Here is a 17,973-nt window from a genome sequence, read left to right as displayed (position 1 = left end):
AGTAGCAGAGGATTTCATTGTACTTGTGCTTCAACTTTGTACTCTTATGTTCACAGTTTCTGCAAACTATACAGAATTTTGCCTAGCCTTGATTCTGTGTGTGTGTAAATGTTAACATTTAAATCTGATGTATTAGGAATGGTAAAGGATGCTCTTTGTCCAACTGTAAAAAACAACAAAAAATGTGAACAAAAACTTTAAGGTGACTGTGCACATCTTTCTCTGTGCAAAGCTGTCAGAGAGTTTATAAAGTCGAACTATCTTAAGCATGATAAGCAGTTATCTGTTCTATACCTACACCCTCTCCACAGTCTTATAACATCATCATAAGGATTAGGAGCGCCAACAGTCCAGAAATAGAATTCGTATTTGTTAGCAAAGTCTTTCCACCACATGCTGTTTCGAACTGGTATATCCAATTCTTATTGTATTTTAATAATTGTTATGATAAGTAGATTAGGTTTTTGCCATGAGTGATTTTTCATGGAAGCTCATGATTTTTTCTGCTCTTTCTCTGAAGAAAAAGATTTTTGTCCTCCTTCTCCTATCAGAAACAAGCTGTGCTCAGGATCTGGGATCTGGCTTGTGATAGATCTATGCAAGCCTCCTTAGCAAGATCACTAATTTTTGGGAACGTATTCTGCTTTTTTGGGGGGGAACTCAAAATAAAAGGTAAGTTTACCCTTGCATTTACCTTAAATAGTGAAAATTTGTATTGAGTTGAAAGCACCTTGAAGTGAGTCAATCCATCAGAGCTTCTCTGCTCTTATCAACTTTGCAGAATATTCTTCTGTTGCCCCCTGGGAAGATTGCTTTGCTGTTGAAAACAGTCATGTTATTTCTTATTTACATAACTAGTATAAAAGTGAAAGACTATTATCCACTTCTGGGGGAGACATTACTTTATGTTTTACGTATAGTTATGAAATGGAGACAGGAGTGAATAACATTCATTCTTTGTAAATGATTCACCCAGACATTCTTTTCTCCATTATCCTTTCCAATATCCATTAGGAAATGTAACAGTCTGTACATTTAGTGACAAAGCTCAGTGATTTGCAATCCTTGTCAGCTAGGTAATACCTCAGCTTCAGAAAATCCTGGCCAGATTCAGGAAGTCATCAGTTTTCTTCTTTTCCTTCCAATAGCATCCAGGGATGGTTATTTATTCTCCATATGGGAACTCTTAAGATGATCTGTTGGCAGTCAGACTTTGTAAGGCCAGTCTTAAGTGTTGAAAAAACTTCCATGAAATGACCTTTCATTTCATGGCATTCAGATCTAAACTGTTCTTTGCCAGTAACTATTTAATAGACTTTGGTGGTCAGCCTATGCCACTTCACGAGAGCTCCATACAACAGCCTGATGGGTAGGAAATGAATCTTGAAACTCAGAACCTATCAAAGCAAAGCAATTTTCTGAAATAAAAAATTACTTGTCTTTAAAATTGTGTTTCCAGATGTGATCAATTTTTGAGGATGGATAGGCTAAGGTGGAGATATCTGAATATTGCTTCACCAGATCTCAGGGAATCTTTCAGTTGAATTGCATTTGGAACGTCTTTAGGGTTTAGGGTTTTGATGTTTGTTGGGGAACACTTTCAAGAGATTTCATTCAAATGGCTGACTTTTTTCAAAGTGAAAATAACAGAAGCAATATATGGATTATGTGTTCTACACCCAGACGGCAAGAAACTTTTTGTGTTAAAGTACAGGAAATTTTTCAGTTTGTTTCTTGTAAGAATAAATGCATTTTTAAGAACTAGAATAGACCTTTCAGAGCTTTTGCCCAGTGGCATTTATATACGTATAAAGAACCATGTGAAGAACCACTGCTACATACATTCTGCTTGTTTTGAAGGCTGAGTTGTCATTGTGATTCCTTTGTAGGATGGCATTGCTTTAAGTGGCTGATGGTAGTGTTTCATTTACTGGACAGCCTTCTGGGAAACTGGCATCCTTTGCTGTAAAATTGTTAGTGCTGCTCTGCAGACATGGCAAGCTGTAGTGGCTGCTGCTGCTTCCTCTATAGTTATGCTTCCATGGATGCTCCATTGTTATTTCTACCTTAACTGAGAAAAACATATCAAAGAGAACCATTTCTATTCATCCAGTGATTCTGACTCTGAAGATGATGAACCCAGGAGGTTCCACATAGAAATAAAACCCGTACAGCCAAATAACAGCTCTCAGTACACTATGCCTTCTTTGGATGAATTAAAAGTATCTATAGGGAACATTGCTCTTTCTCCAGCAATATCCGTAAGTAATTTTATCTGTATAAAAGTAATTTAAAGTAATTTTGTTCTTTATATTTTTAATGAATAGAAAAGAAAGGAGTCTTTACTGTAAACATTCAATTTACTGGCCAGAATTTATTCTCTATTCAAGTTCTTTTCATTACGCACTAAGTTTCCTTTAGTGCATTTTAATGCAATGTAAAATAACTCTCCCTTAGATTTTAAATTTCCTGTAAGTCTTAGGAGTGCTCAGCCTTTTAAAACTGATGATATAATGTGGATATATGCAATTTGTAAAGTGGAGCTTTACTGTATGCATTCTGCCTAACCACAGAACGATCCTTCACATCAAGCCGTGGTACTACAAATAGTTTTGAATTAATCTAGTACGATATTCAGTTCAGAATTACAATGACTGATTACAAGGAAGTTACTATACATAACATAAAAATATTAATGGTGATTTTTCTATTTTTCCCCATGTTTTGAAAGCAGAGACACAGTCCTGTAAGTACAAAATGGCTTTTTCTTTATATTTTTAATTTAAAATCAAATGAGTGTACTATGTGTGAGAGTTATTGGGAAAAGCTTAGGAATGTTTTCTCTGTCAGACGTACAGTGTGATATGAAAACTGTTTAGTCTTACTGGCCTAATCTGCAAAGGGGTTTAGTAATACTGCTGACTTTATCTGCTCTGCAGTCTTCTTTCCTGCCTTTTCTTGTCCCATGTGCTGGGTCCGTGTTGGTTGCTCTGTCACAGCTCATGTTCTGGTTTTCTACAAGCTCCAGAATGTTCTACCTGGCATTGAAAGCAAAATACCTCATAGAAAGTTGAGTGGAAATACGAGCCCTGAGACTATTAAGCATTCTATTTGGTAATTGTTTTTTTAAAAAAATCTTTTTTTTTCTTCTGTTTCAGGCACAAATGAATCGAAATTCATCCAGTAAGTGTGATTGCTCAACTTCTAATCTGTTCATGTTAGTTTTTTAACATAGCATGAAAATAGATTTTTTTGTTGTTTAAGAAATAAACTTACTAAGTATTAGCATTTTAAGAAGGAAAATATTTATCTTATCAATTCTAGATACCATTTTGATATTTTCCTTCAAACTACTCACAGTCAATTCAAAGGACTAAATTAGCTTATCTGGTCAAAATTTCAAAGCAGCTAGAAACCCCTGAAGATCTCTTCATTTTCTATCTACTTAACTGTTCCCTGTGCTGGGAATCAGGTGTCTATGACTGTGATGGATAACAAGTCCAAGAGTCAAATGGCGTCCTCATGGAGATTACTCTTGTGGGAGTTCTTGAAATCCTTCCGCCATCTTGAGTATGATCCACGAAGTTGCAAAGTACTCTGTTTTATAATCAAAAATACGAAACGTGACCATGAAGGCAGAGTGTGTCAGTCCCAGTCCTCTAGGTTGTTTAGTTTTTCTCAGTGAGAAAACAAGCCAGATTTGTTGAAGAATAAAACTGATGTAAGCAGCATAATTTGAGGAAGAAATTTCAAATGATCAATACTTACTTCCAAAATGCATTGCTCTGTATAGTCACCTTCCTTCAGAAGGTATTTCAGGAGTATCTGAATTTATGTTATCTGAAATAATACATTTTCTCCTTTCTGTTTTAATAATTCATAATTAGCTTTGAACAGCAATCATAAACATTTACTGTCTTTTTATAATGAAGCTGAAATATCTTTATTTTAGCGTACCATGGCTTTGCTCATTCTACTCTGTCTTTTGCTTAGGTGAGGAGTTAACAAAATCGAAGCTTTCAGCTCCAACAAATGAGTAAGTACAACTTTTAAAATTATGTCAGATTAAGTTTGAGTTGGGGATTTGGTCTTATTTTGATCCAAGACTCAGAAAGCCATAGGAATTTTCAGATGACTACTATATTTAGCATCTCTTGCATTACAAGAATTAAAGAGTAATGTAACATTGAAGATTTCTGTTCACTTGCTTTTCCCTTTCTATTGCATTGTCTTCTTTGTGATGTCTCAATTGGTATTTAAAATTACATGATCAAAAATTATTGCTTTTTTTTCCTTAGTTTCCATTCCATAGTGTTCCACTGCAAAGTGTTTAAGATCACAACTGCAAAATTTGGACATGTTATACATTGCTTATATATGTGTGTGCTGAAACAAATCAGTTTGTAGATGTATGTCTTGCTGAGAGTACATACTAGCATAATGAAATATGTCTGTACGCAAAGTTGCACTGAGGTAATAAAGGCATCAATTTGTAAGTGTTTTTACTTTTAGATGCAAAGACTAACAAGTACCAAAGATAAACTATCAATACTGTAATTTGTTTGTTATGAGTATGTGTGCCTTTCATTTATATTCTAATTGTAACACTTACTATAGAAAGGGGAACAGTGACCTTCTGGCATGGGATCCACTCTTTAGCAGTTCTCTTGAATCTTCCTCTTCAGCCTCTTTGGCATCCTCATCCTCATCAGGTAAGATATTTGATAGCAGGGAAGTGTTTTCTGTATATTCTTGGGGATGTTCTTCTGTTACTTTTTTAGTAACTGCATGTGTTTAAATCATTAAAATGAAAGAATTTTTAAAGCAGCATCCTGTGTTATGAGTAATACTGAAGGTGTGATATATCAAGCTTTCAAGCTCTGGAGTGAGCAGGGAGAGGGAACACATGAAACCTTTGGAAAATTCTATCTTGCTTTTGTTTTTTTTCTCTCCTCTTCCTTTCCAAAATTGATCATCTGTGCTGAAGGAATAATATAGTCATTTTTTTTTTTTGCCAATAGGGATGAGAGATTAAATGTAGGTTGCTGCAACAACTATCAGTCAAGCTGAGCAGGTCCAAAGAAGGGCAACAAGGCTCGTGAAGGGCTTAGAGAATATGCCCTACGAAGAGAGACTAAAGGAAGTGGAGCTGTTTAGTCTGGGGAAGAGGAGGCTGAGGGGAGACCTTACTGCTCTCTTCAGGTACCTGAAAGGTGATTGCAGTGAGAGCGGGGTTGGTCTCTTCTCACTAGTGACAAGTGACAGGACAAGGGGAAATGGCCTCAAGTTGCACCAGGGAAGGCTTAGATTGGGTATCAGGAAATACTTCTTTACAGAAAGGGTTGTTAAGCACTGGAACAGGCTCCCCAGGTGGTTGAGTCACCATCCCTGAATGTGTTTAAAAACCGTTTGGATGTGGTGCTCAGGGACATGATTTAGCAGTGGGTTGTTAGAGTTAGGGTAGTGTGGTTAGGTTGCAGTTGGACTTGATGATCTTTTCCAACCTGAGCAATTCTATGATTCTAGAATTCTATCCATTTTAAGCAGGAATAGATCTCTTCTTTCCAGAGAAGCCTGCTGAACTATCTAGTACGAAGCTTCCATAACACTTTGCAGTCAAGAATCTGTTTTCTGTATGAATCCATGATTCTATTACAAGATGTTTTTTGGGCAGAACTGAGGGGCAGTGGGAGAAAAGTGGCAGGACTGAGGCTGGAATGAGGGGAAAGTTTGTGGCACCACCTGAAAGTGAATTGTATGTCTGTGAATGAATTAAGCTAAAAAGACTTCGCGTTTACTCAAAATAATATGCTTTTCTAGCTGTATTATTGCTTTGGTCGTAGATCATAGCCCTGTAACTGCACACAAATCTCTAACTCATTGTGTTTCCCCATACTTTGTGCTTTGATGTACATGCACTTATAGAAGTGTCCCAGCTTGAAGAGTTGGTAGAAGGGGTTTGGGGAATCTCTCCATGATGGTGCCTCGTAGACATTTCCTTGCTTGCGTGCAAGTGCTGAAGATGACCCCACTTAATTCCCATATTGCTGGTTTTGTAGTTTCTTCCTCTGCTGTTTGCTCCACGACTATCACCAACTCCCAAGCAGGACTGCTGGTTACTCGTTCTGTACCCCATCATCCCTATGAGGTCTGCTATCCTAATGGTAAAAATGACTTTGGTCTATGTAGTGAGGTGGATCCAATCTTTCCCAAGCAGATGCTGATCTATATACAAGGTTTCATGGTCACTGAACCCCAAACCCAGTCACCACCACCAGTTTTGCAGTCATTTCCTGACTTGTTTTGTTAGCGCCTTTCTGACACTCTTTCCCCTCACCAGCAAGATGGAGTAGAAGACAACCTGCATCCCATGCTGTTGACTACTGCTGCCAGCAAGAACTCTGTAATTACTTCTGATACAATTAATTAGAAGTACTATGTATGCCCCACATGGAAGAATGGAAGGGCTAGTAGTCAGGGAGTTCAGCAGTCAGACAGCTTCAGCAGTCCCTCCACAATCTCCCGGATTGAGGCCCTACCGGGAAGCTAACCTCTCTAATAGATGGCTTGGGTTGATAGATGTATGCCTTTATTCTGTGCAGCAGGGAGTCACCCTTTATAGTGTCTTGACCTTTTCTTTCCAGGTAGTCTTCCAGGTGGCATTGTTAAGGAGTACCATATTCACTGCAAGTAGGCTCATGCATCTTCTCTTCAGCTGTGAGGGCAGTGAACCTACTCAACTGTAAGCCCTTAGGAGAGGCAGGAGCTTTCCTTTCAATGCCCAAAGTCACCAGCTTGTGTCCTTTCCCTCTGATGTTACGTAGCCTGCTCATTTCCTCCTGTAACTCCTCCACTTGGTGGCATAGCTTCTCCAAGGCAGGAAACGACTATCCTGCAGGAGAGGGGATCATCTGTCCTGGTGTTAGACAGAGGCCTCAAGTGCTGTCTGCAGGCTGGGACTTGGAGGGCCATATCTGCAGCTTGGTCTGTGATGAGTTGATTTTTTGCTACTCATGGATAGGAGAGTAAAGCAGGTTAGAAAAAGTTCACAAAGTCCCTCCTGTCAGCAGAACTGTGGAGAGAACAGCCTCTGGCTGATGAGCAGTGACAGATCATTGGGATCAGCAGCCAGACTTCAGGAGGAGTCTGCCCATGGCCTTGTACCTCCTAAAATTGGCTTATGTGCAAAGCCCTATATCTGATTGAAATTGGTGGAATGGAGTGCCTTGTGAGCATAAGTCAAACTTAGATATGAAAGTCAATTTTAGATATGAGAAATATCTAAATATCTAGATATTTTGCCTTTGTAATGTTTCTCTGCTAAATAATTATTAAAAGGATTGTTGTTATAGGAATTAACTAAGCTGTTTACATTAGTGAAATGATCCATGCAGTTAAGTGGAAAGAAAGTGTTCTAAAATATATCAAAGTAGTAATATGTTTGGAATTTTTTTTACTGAATTGCAGTACGTACTGTTTAAATCAAGTTAGCTTCTGATGCTCATCAACCTGCAGCTTTTAAAAATACACAACTTCGATCTGATTCTCTTTTGAAACCTATAGAAATCAGTGTTTTATCTCCAACTTGAATGTTAATGCAGGTAGTGCTGTTGTTGAAAGGTTTTGACAATTTCAATCCAAAACTTAAATTGCTTAAGTTTATAATAAATTGTTTACTTTGTATACAAAATATGATCTAGCACATCCCATATGTACTTTTGTCTTTTTCCTATTAAAACATTTCATAGGATACTGTTTCATAACTCTGTTAATCATTGAACATCTAAACCACTGTGGTATTTTAGCAGGCTGTGGTTTATGCAGCATAGAAGTAAACTTTGGTCATCCATGAGTAACCCTGTTTTATTAGACATTTAAGCTAGTTTTGTTATCTTGAACAAACACAGCATACGTCTTTAGTGAGTTACTGATATTTTAGAAATGCTTCTTTTCTTTATCTTCCCCATTTTCATAGGCATTTTAAAAATAATTCTGCACCTTTCCCCACAGTTTTTCTATAAAATTCATGGCTGCATTTCAAAGGCTTTGAATCATATTTTAAGTACCTAAGTTCATAAAATCCATAGAAATGTTAGAAAGGGGAAGCTGTATTAAGTATCTGTTTAGCTTGTCTTAGAGAATGTACTTGCTCATGACAAAACACTTTGGAGACCTGTGCTTCTAATGTGAACTTTTAAATTTATTGCTCTTTTTTTAATTCTCTATGTCATTCTGCTGTTGCTCTTAGCTCTGCCAATCTGCAAGACATTAAAGAGTTGACTAACATTGCATTTGCTGTTTCTGATGTCATCTATGGCAAAAGGCAACAGCCAAGTGCAGGGAAGATGTGGAAAACTCTTGTCTTCCTGCAGGTTGAAGACTCTGAGATGAGAGAGAAAATAAACAGGGGTAGATGATACCTCATGCATACTATGACTCACTAAATATGGGTTGATACAGTCAGAAGAATAAGAAGCACGATCTCATGACTTCATTGTCATCGTTCATTCACTGAATAGCCATTTACGTTGGGCCTTTGTGTTACAAGTGTGGAGGGTAAGAGCATAAATGTTTGGAAGGAACAAAGAAGAGTAGGTTTGATGAAGTCATTTTGAAAGAAGTTGAAAGGAGAAAGCTATTGAAAGGAAATAAAAATGGATTAGGACACCAAAAAGGAAAATAAAAGGACAAGAGGAAGTTAAACTTAGCATGATATAGAGGAAGTTAGGGGAATAAACAAGGTCATGAGAATTTGAGCCTTAAGGGGAAAGAAGCACCATAAATTACTTCTTGGCTTGCATAAGGAATGGAAAGTGACATGGCTGATAGGAACAAAGTCAATACGATATCTGGCTGTTTTGTTTTTTCTTTTATTTGTAAGTGGTGTGATTTTTAGCCTAGTAGAGCAATTATTTTTCATGCTGTAATCATGCAGTGGACATTGAATACATCTTTTAAGTCTGGATTTATATTGAATTTTTTTTATCATTTCAGTATTCCGTCTTGTTTCAATTCTTACCTTTTCCTTCAGCTACTCTAAGAGAGCACAGTAGGAATTCCTCCTCATCTATCAATGACTTTCCTGGATGTAGAGTGTCTCAGTCTTTGCTTGAACTCCAGACAGATTCTGGGTCTGGAAGCCCATCCTCACCCAACTCCATAATTAGCACTTCGTGCAAATCTGGTGTAGAAGCACCATCGGGGAGTATCAGTACTTTATCCTCTGTTTCATGGTCTCAGAGTCAGTGGATTTCCTTTGCTGATGAACTTTTTACAATTAGAGACACAAGCACAGACAAGAAGGAGAAAGAAAGATTACATTTTAAAACTGAAAATGCCTACCTTGCCTCTTCTGCTTTGCTTGGGAATTCTTCCAACAGCTGTGCTTCTGAGGATCAGAGAGACCTTTCAAATAGTACTGTATGCCACGAACAATTATTTATTGAAGAAACTGGCACTGCTGCCGAAATTTCTTCCACATCACCTTCAGCACAACTGGACTATAGTTTAGTGTCTCCTTGTGTTCGTTCAAATAAGGGTATGGCAAGCATGCATTGTGTACTGCTCTTTGCTAATAACTGACTCCAAAAAGCAAGCTTTGGACTGATTTTTCATTTCATTATTCTAGCTCACCTAATGTTAAAATTAACTTCTTAACTTAGAATGTACTAAATTGCTTGTTAGCACCAATTTCATTGAAACTTAGGGCATTGAAATAAATATTCAGCTTGACATAAGAAGAAAAATCAAATTATTTAACTCTAAAGGCACTGCTTTTTCTTAGCTGTATGCAGCTTAGCTTTTCTGGAAATACACGTAATTTTCTGGAATGTCAGAGAGCAATGAAGTCTCAGAGATTAAATGCTTGATTTTGCATAAACAGTTCCATTCTTAAACAGATGTATTCTGAACCAGCTTTCTATAAATCAGATTAAATAAAGTTAAATAAATTTGACTAAGAACAGTTTCTTCTTAAAACCCAATATTTTAAAGAGTAGATCATACTAGAATAATGCTACATTCTGAAAGAACAAGGCAACAGGGATTTGGACAAGTGTACCGTGATTTGCTGAATCCCTGTGATACTGAAGCAGATTACTCGATGTTTAGCCTGGGCGTATGGTGGATGTTGTCAGTATTAGCCTAATTTCTTCCCAAGTCAGCAGTGGAACTCCCTTATTTCAGTGAGGGCAGAGTTATGCTGAATGCCTGAGAAAATTCAATATTTGAAAACTGCATAACATTAATAACATTAATGTTAAGTAACATTACCTTACCTAATTAGAAAAGAACTGTCCAGAATAATTTCATATAATCATAGAATGGCTTGGATTGAAAGGGACCTTAAAGATCATACAGTTTCAACACCCTGCGTTCGTTAGGCGTGCTTGCAGCCCACCAGGTCAGGCTGCTCTGGGCCCCATCCAGCCTGGCCTCGAACGCCTCCAGGGACAAAGGTATCCACAGCTTCTCTGGGCAGCCTGTGCCCATGCCTCCCCACCCTCTCAGTGAAAAACTTGACATCTAATCTAAATCTCCCCTCTTTCAGTTTAAAGCCGTTTCACCTTGTCCTATCACTATCTACCCATGTAAAAAGTTTTGTAGGTTCACTTCTAGTACTAGAAAGCCACAGTGAGGTCTCCCCGGAGTCTTCTCTTCTCCAGGCTAAATAAGCCCAGCTCCCTTAGTCTGTGTTTATAGGAGAGGTGACCCTCTCCAGCAGCTCCACGTCTTTCTTGTGCTGGGGGCCCCAGGCCTGGACACAGTACTCCAGATGGGGCCTAATGAGGGCAGAGCAGAGGGGGACAATCCTCCCCCTCTTACTGCTGGCCTCTCCTCTTCTGATGCAGCCCAGGATACTGTTGGAGTTCCAGCCTGAAGGCGCACGCTGCTGACTCATACCCAGCTGTTTGTCCATCAGGACCCTCCAACTCCTTCTCTGCAGGACTGCTTTCAAGGAGTTATCCCTTCTGTACACATCTGGGACAGCCCCAGTCAAGATGCAGCTGCCCTCTTTTGAGGGAGCTGATAAGATATGCTATATATTATTATTGATAATTTATGCTATAACTGTTTCTGTTTTGAAGTTCTGGCATACTCATTGGATGGCATTTAACATTTATTTTGGAATACAGTTATCTTCAGAAAAGTGACTGTGAAAGTGGCATCTTCGTACTGCTGCCATCATCCATTGGTTGTGTCTGCTAGATTTAGAAGGACATGGGGGCAGTATTTTGTACTGCTTTTAAGATCTGACAGGTTGGCTAAAAGAGATAATAAGGAGCTATTGTGTTCTTGCAATCAACAGTGTAATTTACTGAATTCTATATGTTAAACTGGCATTTACTTATTGAAATCAGTGGAACTACAGAAGGCATGATTTGATATTAACAGTTAGGCCATTATCAGCCAGGACCGAATGTGAATTTCCATTGAATTTTCCATTTATGGTAAGACATGAAAGATTGTCATATATTCTGGATCTATATAGAGCATACACAAAAATGAACTCGGGCAAAACCATCTTTTTACATACAAAGCTATGAGATTAGCTGATAGAAAATCATTTGAGAGCAATGAGAAATAGCGTGATGCCATTTTTAGAGTCACTTTTCAGAGTATCTCACAGCCCTGTTCTAAAAGCATTTTTGATTAGTGGTGAATCTTGCAAAATAGAACTGTAAAACAGGAACTCTTAATAGAAACATAGCTTCCATTACTTTTATTCAAGTGAGTACATATTTATGTTCAGTGTGACCTTTCTAATATTGATTCTCTTACATTTGCTTTCTTTCAGCAAGACCCACAACTCCTCTTACTGTAGGCACCATTGTACCCCCTCCAAGGCCTGCTTCAAGAACAAAATTGTCTACAGGGAAACTTAGTGGAATTAATGAAATAGTATGTATTGATTTTTTTTTAAATGCTTGTTTATAACTCAGTTTCAGATATACCACTCATGTGCACTGTTACAATGGAGTTACTTTCCAGTCAGGGCTCAAGGAATCACATACTCAGATTTTCACCACTGCCAGATAGGTATGGGTGCTGTTTGCAATAAATATCTTATGATAACAGAAATAATTCTTAACTGATATTGGAGGATCCATAACATAAATTTTGCATCTGTGAATCATTTTTAATTGAATAAATAAGTAGCTTGAAAATGCAAGGATAGCATGTGTAGGGGATTAAATTATTTGCAGTGCTAAATTCTAGCAAAGTTATTAGCAAAGCTTCATTGATGTAGGAATATCACCAAAACTTTGGGGAATTAGTGGCATTAAGTAGATCATTATCAGTCATGTTTTGACACAGGTAGCCTGGCTGTGACTTCACCTGCCCTTGGTGGAGGTGAGTGGTAAAAGGAGGTAGTGGATTGCAGCAGCTGCCCATCAGGATAGAGAGAGGTCATCTCTGTTCACTGCCTGCAGTGCAAGTCCACCTACTGATGACGAGTGTGGCAAAGAATGCACATACTCAGGCAACATATCAAACCAAGCCATGCTTGATCTCTTCTATGAATATTATGATTCTTCAGGTTTTGACTTACTTGAAAAAATGTTACTGTGGTAAGATCCGTCCCTTCCTGTCTTTCAAGTTAGCAAGATACTACCTGGCTTAGCAAGCCTGTTGGGACAGGCTGAGAGAGTTGGGAGTCTTCTGCCTAGAGAAGAGAAGGCTCTGGGGAGACCTTGCAGTGGCTTTCCATTATCTGAAGGGTGCCTACAGAAAAACTGAGGGGGGCCTTTTTGTAAGGGCATCTAGTGATAGGGTGAGGGGAAATGGCTTTAAACTGGAAGAGGGTAGATGTAGGATACAAATTTAGATATTAGGAAGAAATTCTTCACTGTGAAGGTGGTGAGACGCTGGAACAAGTTGCCCAAACAGGTTGTGGATGCCCCCTCCCTGGAGGCGTTCAAGGCCAGGCTGGATGGGGCTTTGAGCAACCTGGTCTAGAGGGAGGTGTCCCTGCCTATAGCAGGGCATTGGAAGTAGATGATCTTAAAGGTCCCTTCCAGCCTAAACCATTCTGTGATTCTATGGTCTCCAAGAAAAATATGTCTTTTCTGTTTTACTCTGGAAAGTAGGATATACAAAGCTTTAAAAGATCTAAGAAACACTTAGGCATTTATTGTGAAATGAAATGAAAAATGAACTACTTACAGTACTTTTCATGTTTCTAAAATTATTTTTAAAATGACTTTCTGCCTGTTTGATACTCTTGTGATCTCCTGTGTTCAGCCTAGGCCATTCAGCCCTCCACTGACCTCTAATTCAAGTCCACCACCTGCAGCTCCCTTGGCACGTGCAGAGAGCATCTCTTCAATATCCTCTTCTGCTTCCCTTAGTGCAGCAAATACACCTACAGTTGGTAAGTTACATTAACCGTATTAACTTACTAACCATATTAACTTAATAGTGGTAGCCTAATTCTACCACTATGTTTTGCTTCTTAGGAAAACCATTCCTTGCATTTAGTTGTTCCATGTGTGAGTCTGGGTATATCAAGCATCCTTTGAAATATACCTGCTTCTAAATGACAGGACAGTGTTCTGTCCTGTCAGAACAGATCATTTGATTAGATTAGACCATTGATCCAATTTTGACTTGCTCTCTAGTGAAAGATTTTTCAATACCATATAACTTCATAGTTTGTGTTTCTGTATATGTGTTCGTCAACCACAGCATGTTATCGTGTACTTGTTTGGAATTTGTTACTTTATAAGTGCAGAAATATTTTGGGATGCTGATAGATTTGAATGAATATAAATGTTCAAAATAGCATTTCTATGTTTATTTGTATTTGTTTTTTATTGTTGTAATTGCAGTTCCAAAAAAAAAAAAAAAAAAAGTACATGAATCTTTTTCTTCAAATTATTGAAGTATATTACCTAAACAAAGCTGGCTGATAAAAACAAGAAAATAGTCGAAAAAGATTAAGATGAAAAGCAGATCAGACTTTACGTACTGTCACAAATTTCAGAAGATTTTCTAATGTTTTTAGAGGAAAGTCCTTGAGTTTTTATATTTGGTTATAACAAATAGTAAGGAGATTTCAGAAGTGTTCTGTTTGCTTTTGTTGTTGCTGCTGTTTTAAATACATTTTAATTTGCTTCTTTAGCAGAATAGTTATATTTCATTCCTGAATGCTATTGCACTTCAGTCTGGAGTTAAGTCAGACTCTGAGTTAACAGTCAGTTATCTGTGAATGTTACTGATGCCAAGGATCTCTCAGCCAGGCTCAGCATCTCTGGAGAGCATCCACACAGCTTCCTAGGGGGTATTCCACATTGAAGGAAGTGCAACAGTTTTCTCCTTCTGCAAGACCTAGGCTAGTAAGGTCTGACCAGTTGTAGCTGCTGTGGTAGTGGCACAGTTCAATGTCTGCTAATTACCAAATGCTCCAGACTCACTTCCTCAAGCCTCAGCATTGTCAAAGAACCAGAAGTTAGTGGCAGCAGTGTCAGTACCTCCAGTTCTCTGCGTGTGCATGTGCGTGTGAGGAAGAAGGTAAGGAGGTGTGTGCTGCCACGGGGATTTGGCATGGTTATTAACCTGGTCTAGCAAAAATAAATGGGCGTAGTTCTGTCTGCTTAGAGTGTGTGTGAATTAGATAGTCCTGGAGAGCTGGGTGCAGAACGCTGAATGACTTTGGGGCGTGAGGATACAGGATGCTCTGCACTACTGTCTATTTTCTTTCAGCTTTTGCACAATCCAGTGTTTTCCTTACTCTGTTCTGAATAATGAGAGGTGAATGTACGAGTGTTCCACATGAACTCATAGGCATATTTCTTTTATGCGTCAGTCTTGTATTCATTTGCAGAGAATTTATATATGTAAATTAACATCTATTTTTGCTTGAAATATTTTGTTTTCTTGCAATGTTTTGTTTCATTTAAACATAATAGAGGATGATCTTTTGATTGGAACACTTCCTACAATAGAAAAGCTTTGTGACACACCACCAGGTATTGTATTAGATGCAGATTTACATGTTAACTAATCATCCTAATACAGTGCACCTCATAAAATTGCATTTCTTTTGAAAAAAGTTTCTCCAGCCATTTCTGGTGTCTGGCAGATACAAGTAGCTTGAAAGCTCAACTACTTAACAAATTATATATTATCAAAATCATCAAAACTTGGTATAACCATTGTAATACATAATAATCTTCTATCTGTCCCTCCAAAACAAGCTGAAACCTTGTCCATGTCAGTGCCACTATGTGTCAGCATAGCTGAGAGACTGTTAGTGGTGACCAGGGTGAGGCACATAGCAAGGCATCAAGACCAACTTACCTGGCACTGCAGAAGGTCCTACAACTGGACTCTTGAGCTGCAATCCAAGATGGCACAATTTTGTGGCATCCTGTCTCTGAGAGGTTGCAGCAGACATGGAAGGCACTGAAGCAGGATATTGGTGCATTACATTGTTAAGCGTATATTTTCAGCTGCAAACCAACAAAACAATGACATCTAGAGTTCAGTTAGACAGGTATATTTCTTTCAGTTTATTGGCTTTGAGAAAAGTGCTTAGATTCTTATTAATCATAAATGGTCATGATGAGTGAGGGCTGTACAGCCAAGCTGTCACTCAGATACATCTCAGAAAAATGCATATATGTATGTATTTGCTTTGGTGTTACCTGAAAAAAATGTAAAAATAAACTTATTGTTCCTAATGATATTCCCTATTCGGTCAATAAATGAATATTTGTCTTTTACTGATAGGAAAATAATTTAAGTATTTGCATTACTCTACGTAATTTTCAAATATCAGTGTAAAGGTATCCACAAGACTATTATGAGATTTAGATAGAATGGTTAAATCTGTAAATTATCTGACAATTAATACAGCATAATGCCTTCTTAACTGCTCTACAGTTGTTTGTTTTCCATCAGGTGCATATTTTGGCGTAGATGGAGAATACTTTTGGAGTTCAGTATTTCATCAAACATAGTTTCTTGAATGGATCTGGTTGTTGTAATTTGTTTGAAGTCATGATTTCTGGATTCCCAAGACTACTGAGAATCACAGCATTTTTTGCTAGATTTCAGGAAGAGGAAGTAAACAGTGGAAACCATGTGTGCTCTGAAAGAACAAATAAAAATGACTTGCTGTTCATTTGAATTAAAAAGAAAAAAAAAAAGCCAGCATCATAATAATTCATTCATTGAAGAATTTTTGGTTTTGAACACTTGTGACCAGAGCAATGCTTTGCATCTAAGCCATTCTGAAGTTGCTCTAATGCTTTTTCATAGTGCTAGGAAGTATTCCTATAAAAATAGGAATTTTAAAAATTTTAAAAATAGGAATCCTATTTTTATAGGAATACTTCCTATAAATTTATATACTTATATATAAATTTATTTTAATACCTTAGGCAACAAATCTTTATGGGGAACAAGGTATGAAAGTACCAAAATTAGACCAATTATCCTGCCTTTTCCTATCCTGTTGTTACTATGTCTTTCACTTATCTCTGAATTTAAGCATAAAATCTCATATTAGACCTTTGAAGAACAAGGTCCCAATTTCCTTTTTGTTTATGGAAGAGTTCAGAAGGCACATATGCTAGGTTAGAGTACATCAGATTAGTATGCCACTGGCAATGTTGTACTGACAGATTTTGTTTGTACTTTTTGATATGAAATTAATTTCTCATTTTGCTCATGACGTGGAAAAAGACCATACCTCTCTTTTGATATATATATTATGTGATATAAACCAATTCAGTAGTGGTACAAAAAATGATTAAGATGCTCTCTAGTATGCTGCTGCACTCGTGAAAAAGATGAAATTTCTAGTATTATGGTTTATATTAAGTATCTGGCTGCACATGGAAAACACTAGTAAAATCCCCTGACAATCAGTTTTGTCAGTTGCACAGTTCTAAAAAAAACCTTAGCATGAGGTCTAAGCTGGTTTTTGTAGCTCTGCATTTTAACTCTGTTGTGTATGCACAGCCTGTATGAAGGTTGATACAAGCCTGGTAATTACTTTTCTTGTGAACTGCTGTGTATGTCTAGGTATTTCCAAGGTATTCCCATAAACGTTAGAAAACGTAGCAAAATATTTTTACAGTAATTTCTGCTCTGAAATTTTAACCTTTGTTGGCTGAAATAGTTAGAAGTATATTCAAGAATTCATTAATGTGAGGTAATATTAATGTGTTTGCATTTAAGTTCATAAAAACTGGCTGAATTCTTTGCATTTCCCTGACCATTTTATCACACATTTTTCCATGCAATAAGCATACAGTAGGTTTTGTGTTTTGTTTTTTAACGTACTGTAGCTAATGTCTAATGTCTTTTGGATTTGTTGACTTTGATGTCTTCGTTAGCCATTTTAATGCAGCATTTCTGTGTCTCGTGTATATTTCCTTATGTCTGTCCATTGACAGTATGTCATACCGATAGTCCTGTTTTATTAGGTTGCTAAGCAGTGTTTTGATGGTGTGGTAGTACTGTACAATGTTTTTCTCTAATAGTGTTCAAGAACTACTTCAGGCTCTACTGTGACCTTGATGGTAGTAATGCCTTGGGAAAATGACAGATGTCAACCATTCTGAAATCTACTGCTAAGATTGTATAGGTTAAATCTATACACTCTATGTATTCTAGGTGTTTCACGTGGTCCCAGCCCTGTCAGCCTTGGAAACCAGGACACCTTGCCTGTTGCAGTAGCCCTTACTGAATCTGTTAACGCCTACTTTAAAGGAGCAGATCCCACAAAGTTAGTTAAATAGTTAATTATTTTGAATGTAATAAGTTACAGTAAGAAAATACACTTTTTACTTGTAATGTACTGGGGGGAGAATGTGTATGCACTGGTAAGGGGTTTCATCAGGCGTTTTCCCCTAGTGTGACAGCAGTGGCTCATTGCTCTCTGTTATCCTGCTAGGAGTTCATATATATCTGCTTTACGAAGATGTGTTCAGTGAGAATATTGAAAATGACAAGTGTTTT

At 37.7% G+C, this 17,973-nt stretch overlaps 1 protein-coding gene across 2 annotated transcripts in view; it reads left to right on the top strand.

Annotated features, from left to right (window-relative positions):
* FCHO2 (FCH domain only 2) overlaps positions 1-17,973 on the top strand; it is a 95,074-nt gene that overhangs the window by 62,036 nt on the left and 15,065 nt on the right. Inside the window, exons 13-20 of one of the 2 annotated variants that reach the window (XM_021381450.1) lie at positions 2,083-2,261; positions 2,735-2,746; positions 3,159-3,183; positions 3,994-4,036; positions 4,618-4,712; positions 11,798-11,901; positions 13,246-13,375; positions 17,629-17,740. In XM_021381450.1, the coding sequence (XP_021237125.1) occupies positions 2,083-2,261; positions 2,735-2,746; positions 3,159-3,183; positions 3,994-4,036; positions 4,618-4,712; positions 11,798-11,901; positions 13,246-13,375; positions 17,629-17,740 (700 nt within the window). Of the gene's footprint in view, positions 1-2,082; positions 2,262-2,731; positions 2,747-3,158; positions 3,184-3,993; positions 4,037-4,617; positions 4,713-11,797; positions 11,902-13,245; positions 13,376-17,628; positions 17,741-17,973 lie in introns of both variants that reach the window. The other variant, XM_021381449.1, reaches the window with a different exon arrangement.

This window comes from Numida meleagris, chromosome Z, assembly GCF_002078875.1.
Source record: "Numida meleagris isolate 19003 breed g44 Domestic line chromosome Z, NumMel1.0, whole genome shotgun sequence".
In the NCBI taxonomy this organism is placed as follows: Eukaryota; Metazoa; Chordata; class Aves; order Galliformes; family Numididae; genus Numida; species Numida meleagris.
This window is presented reverse-complemented; position numbering and strand designations above follow the sequence as displayed.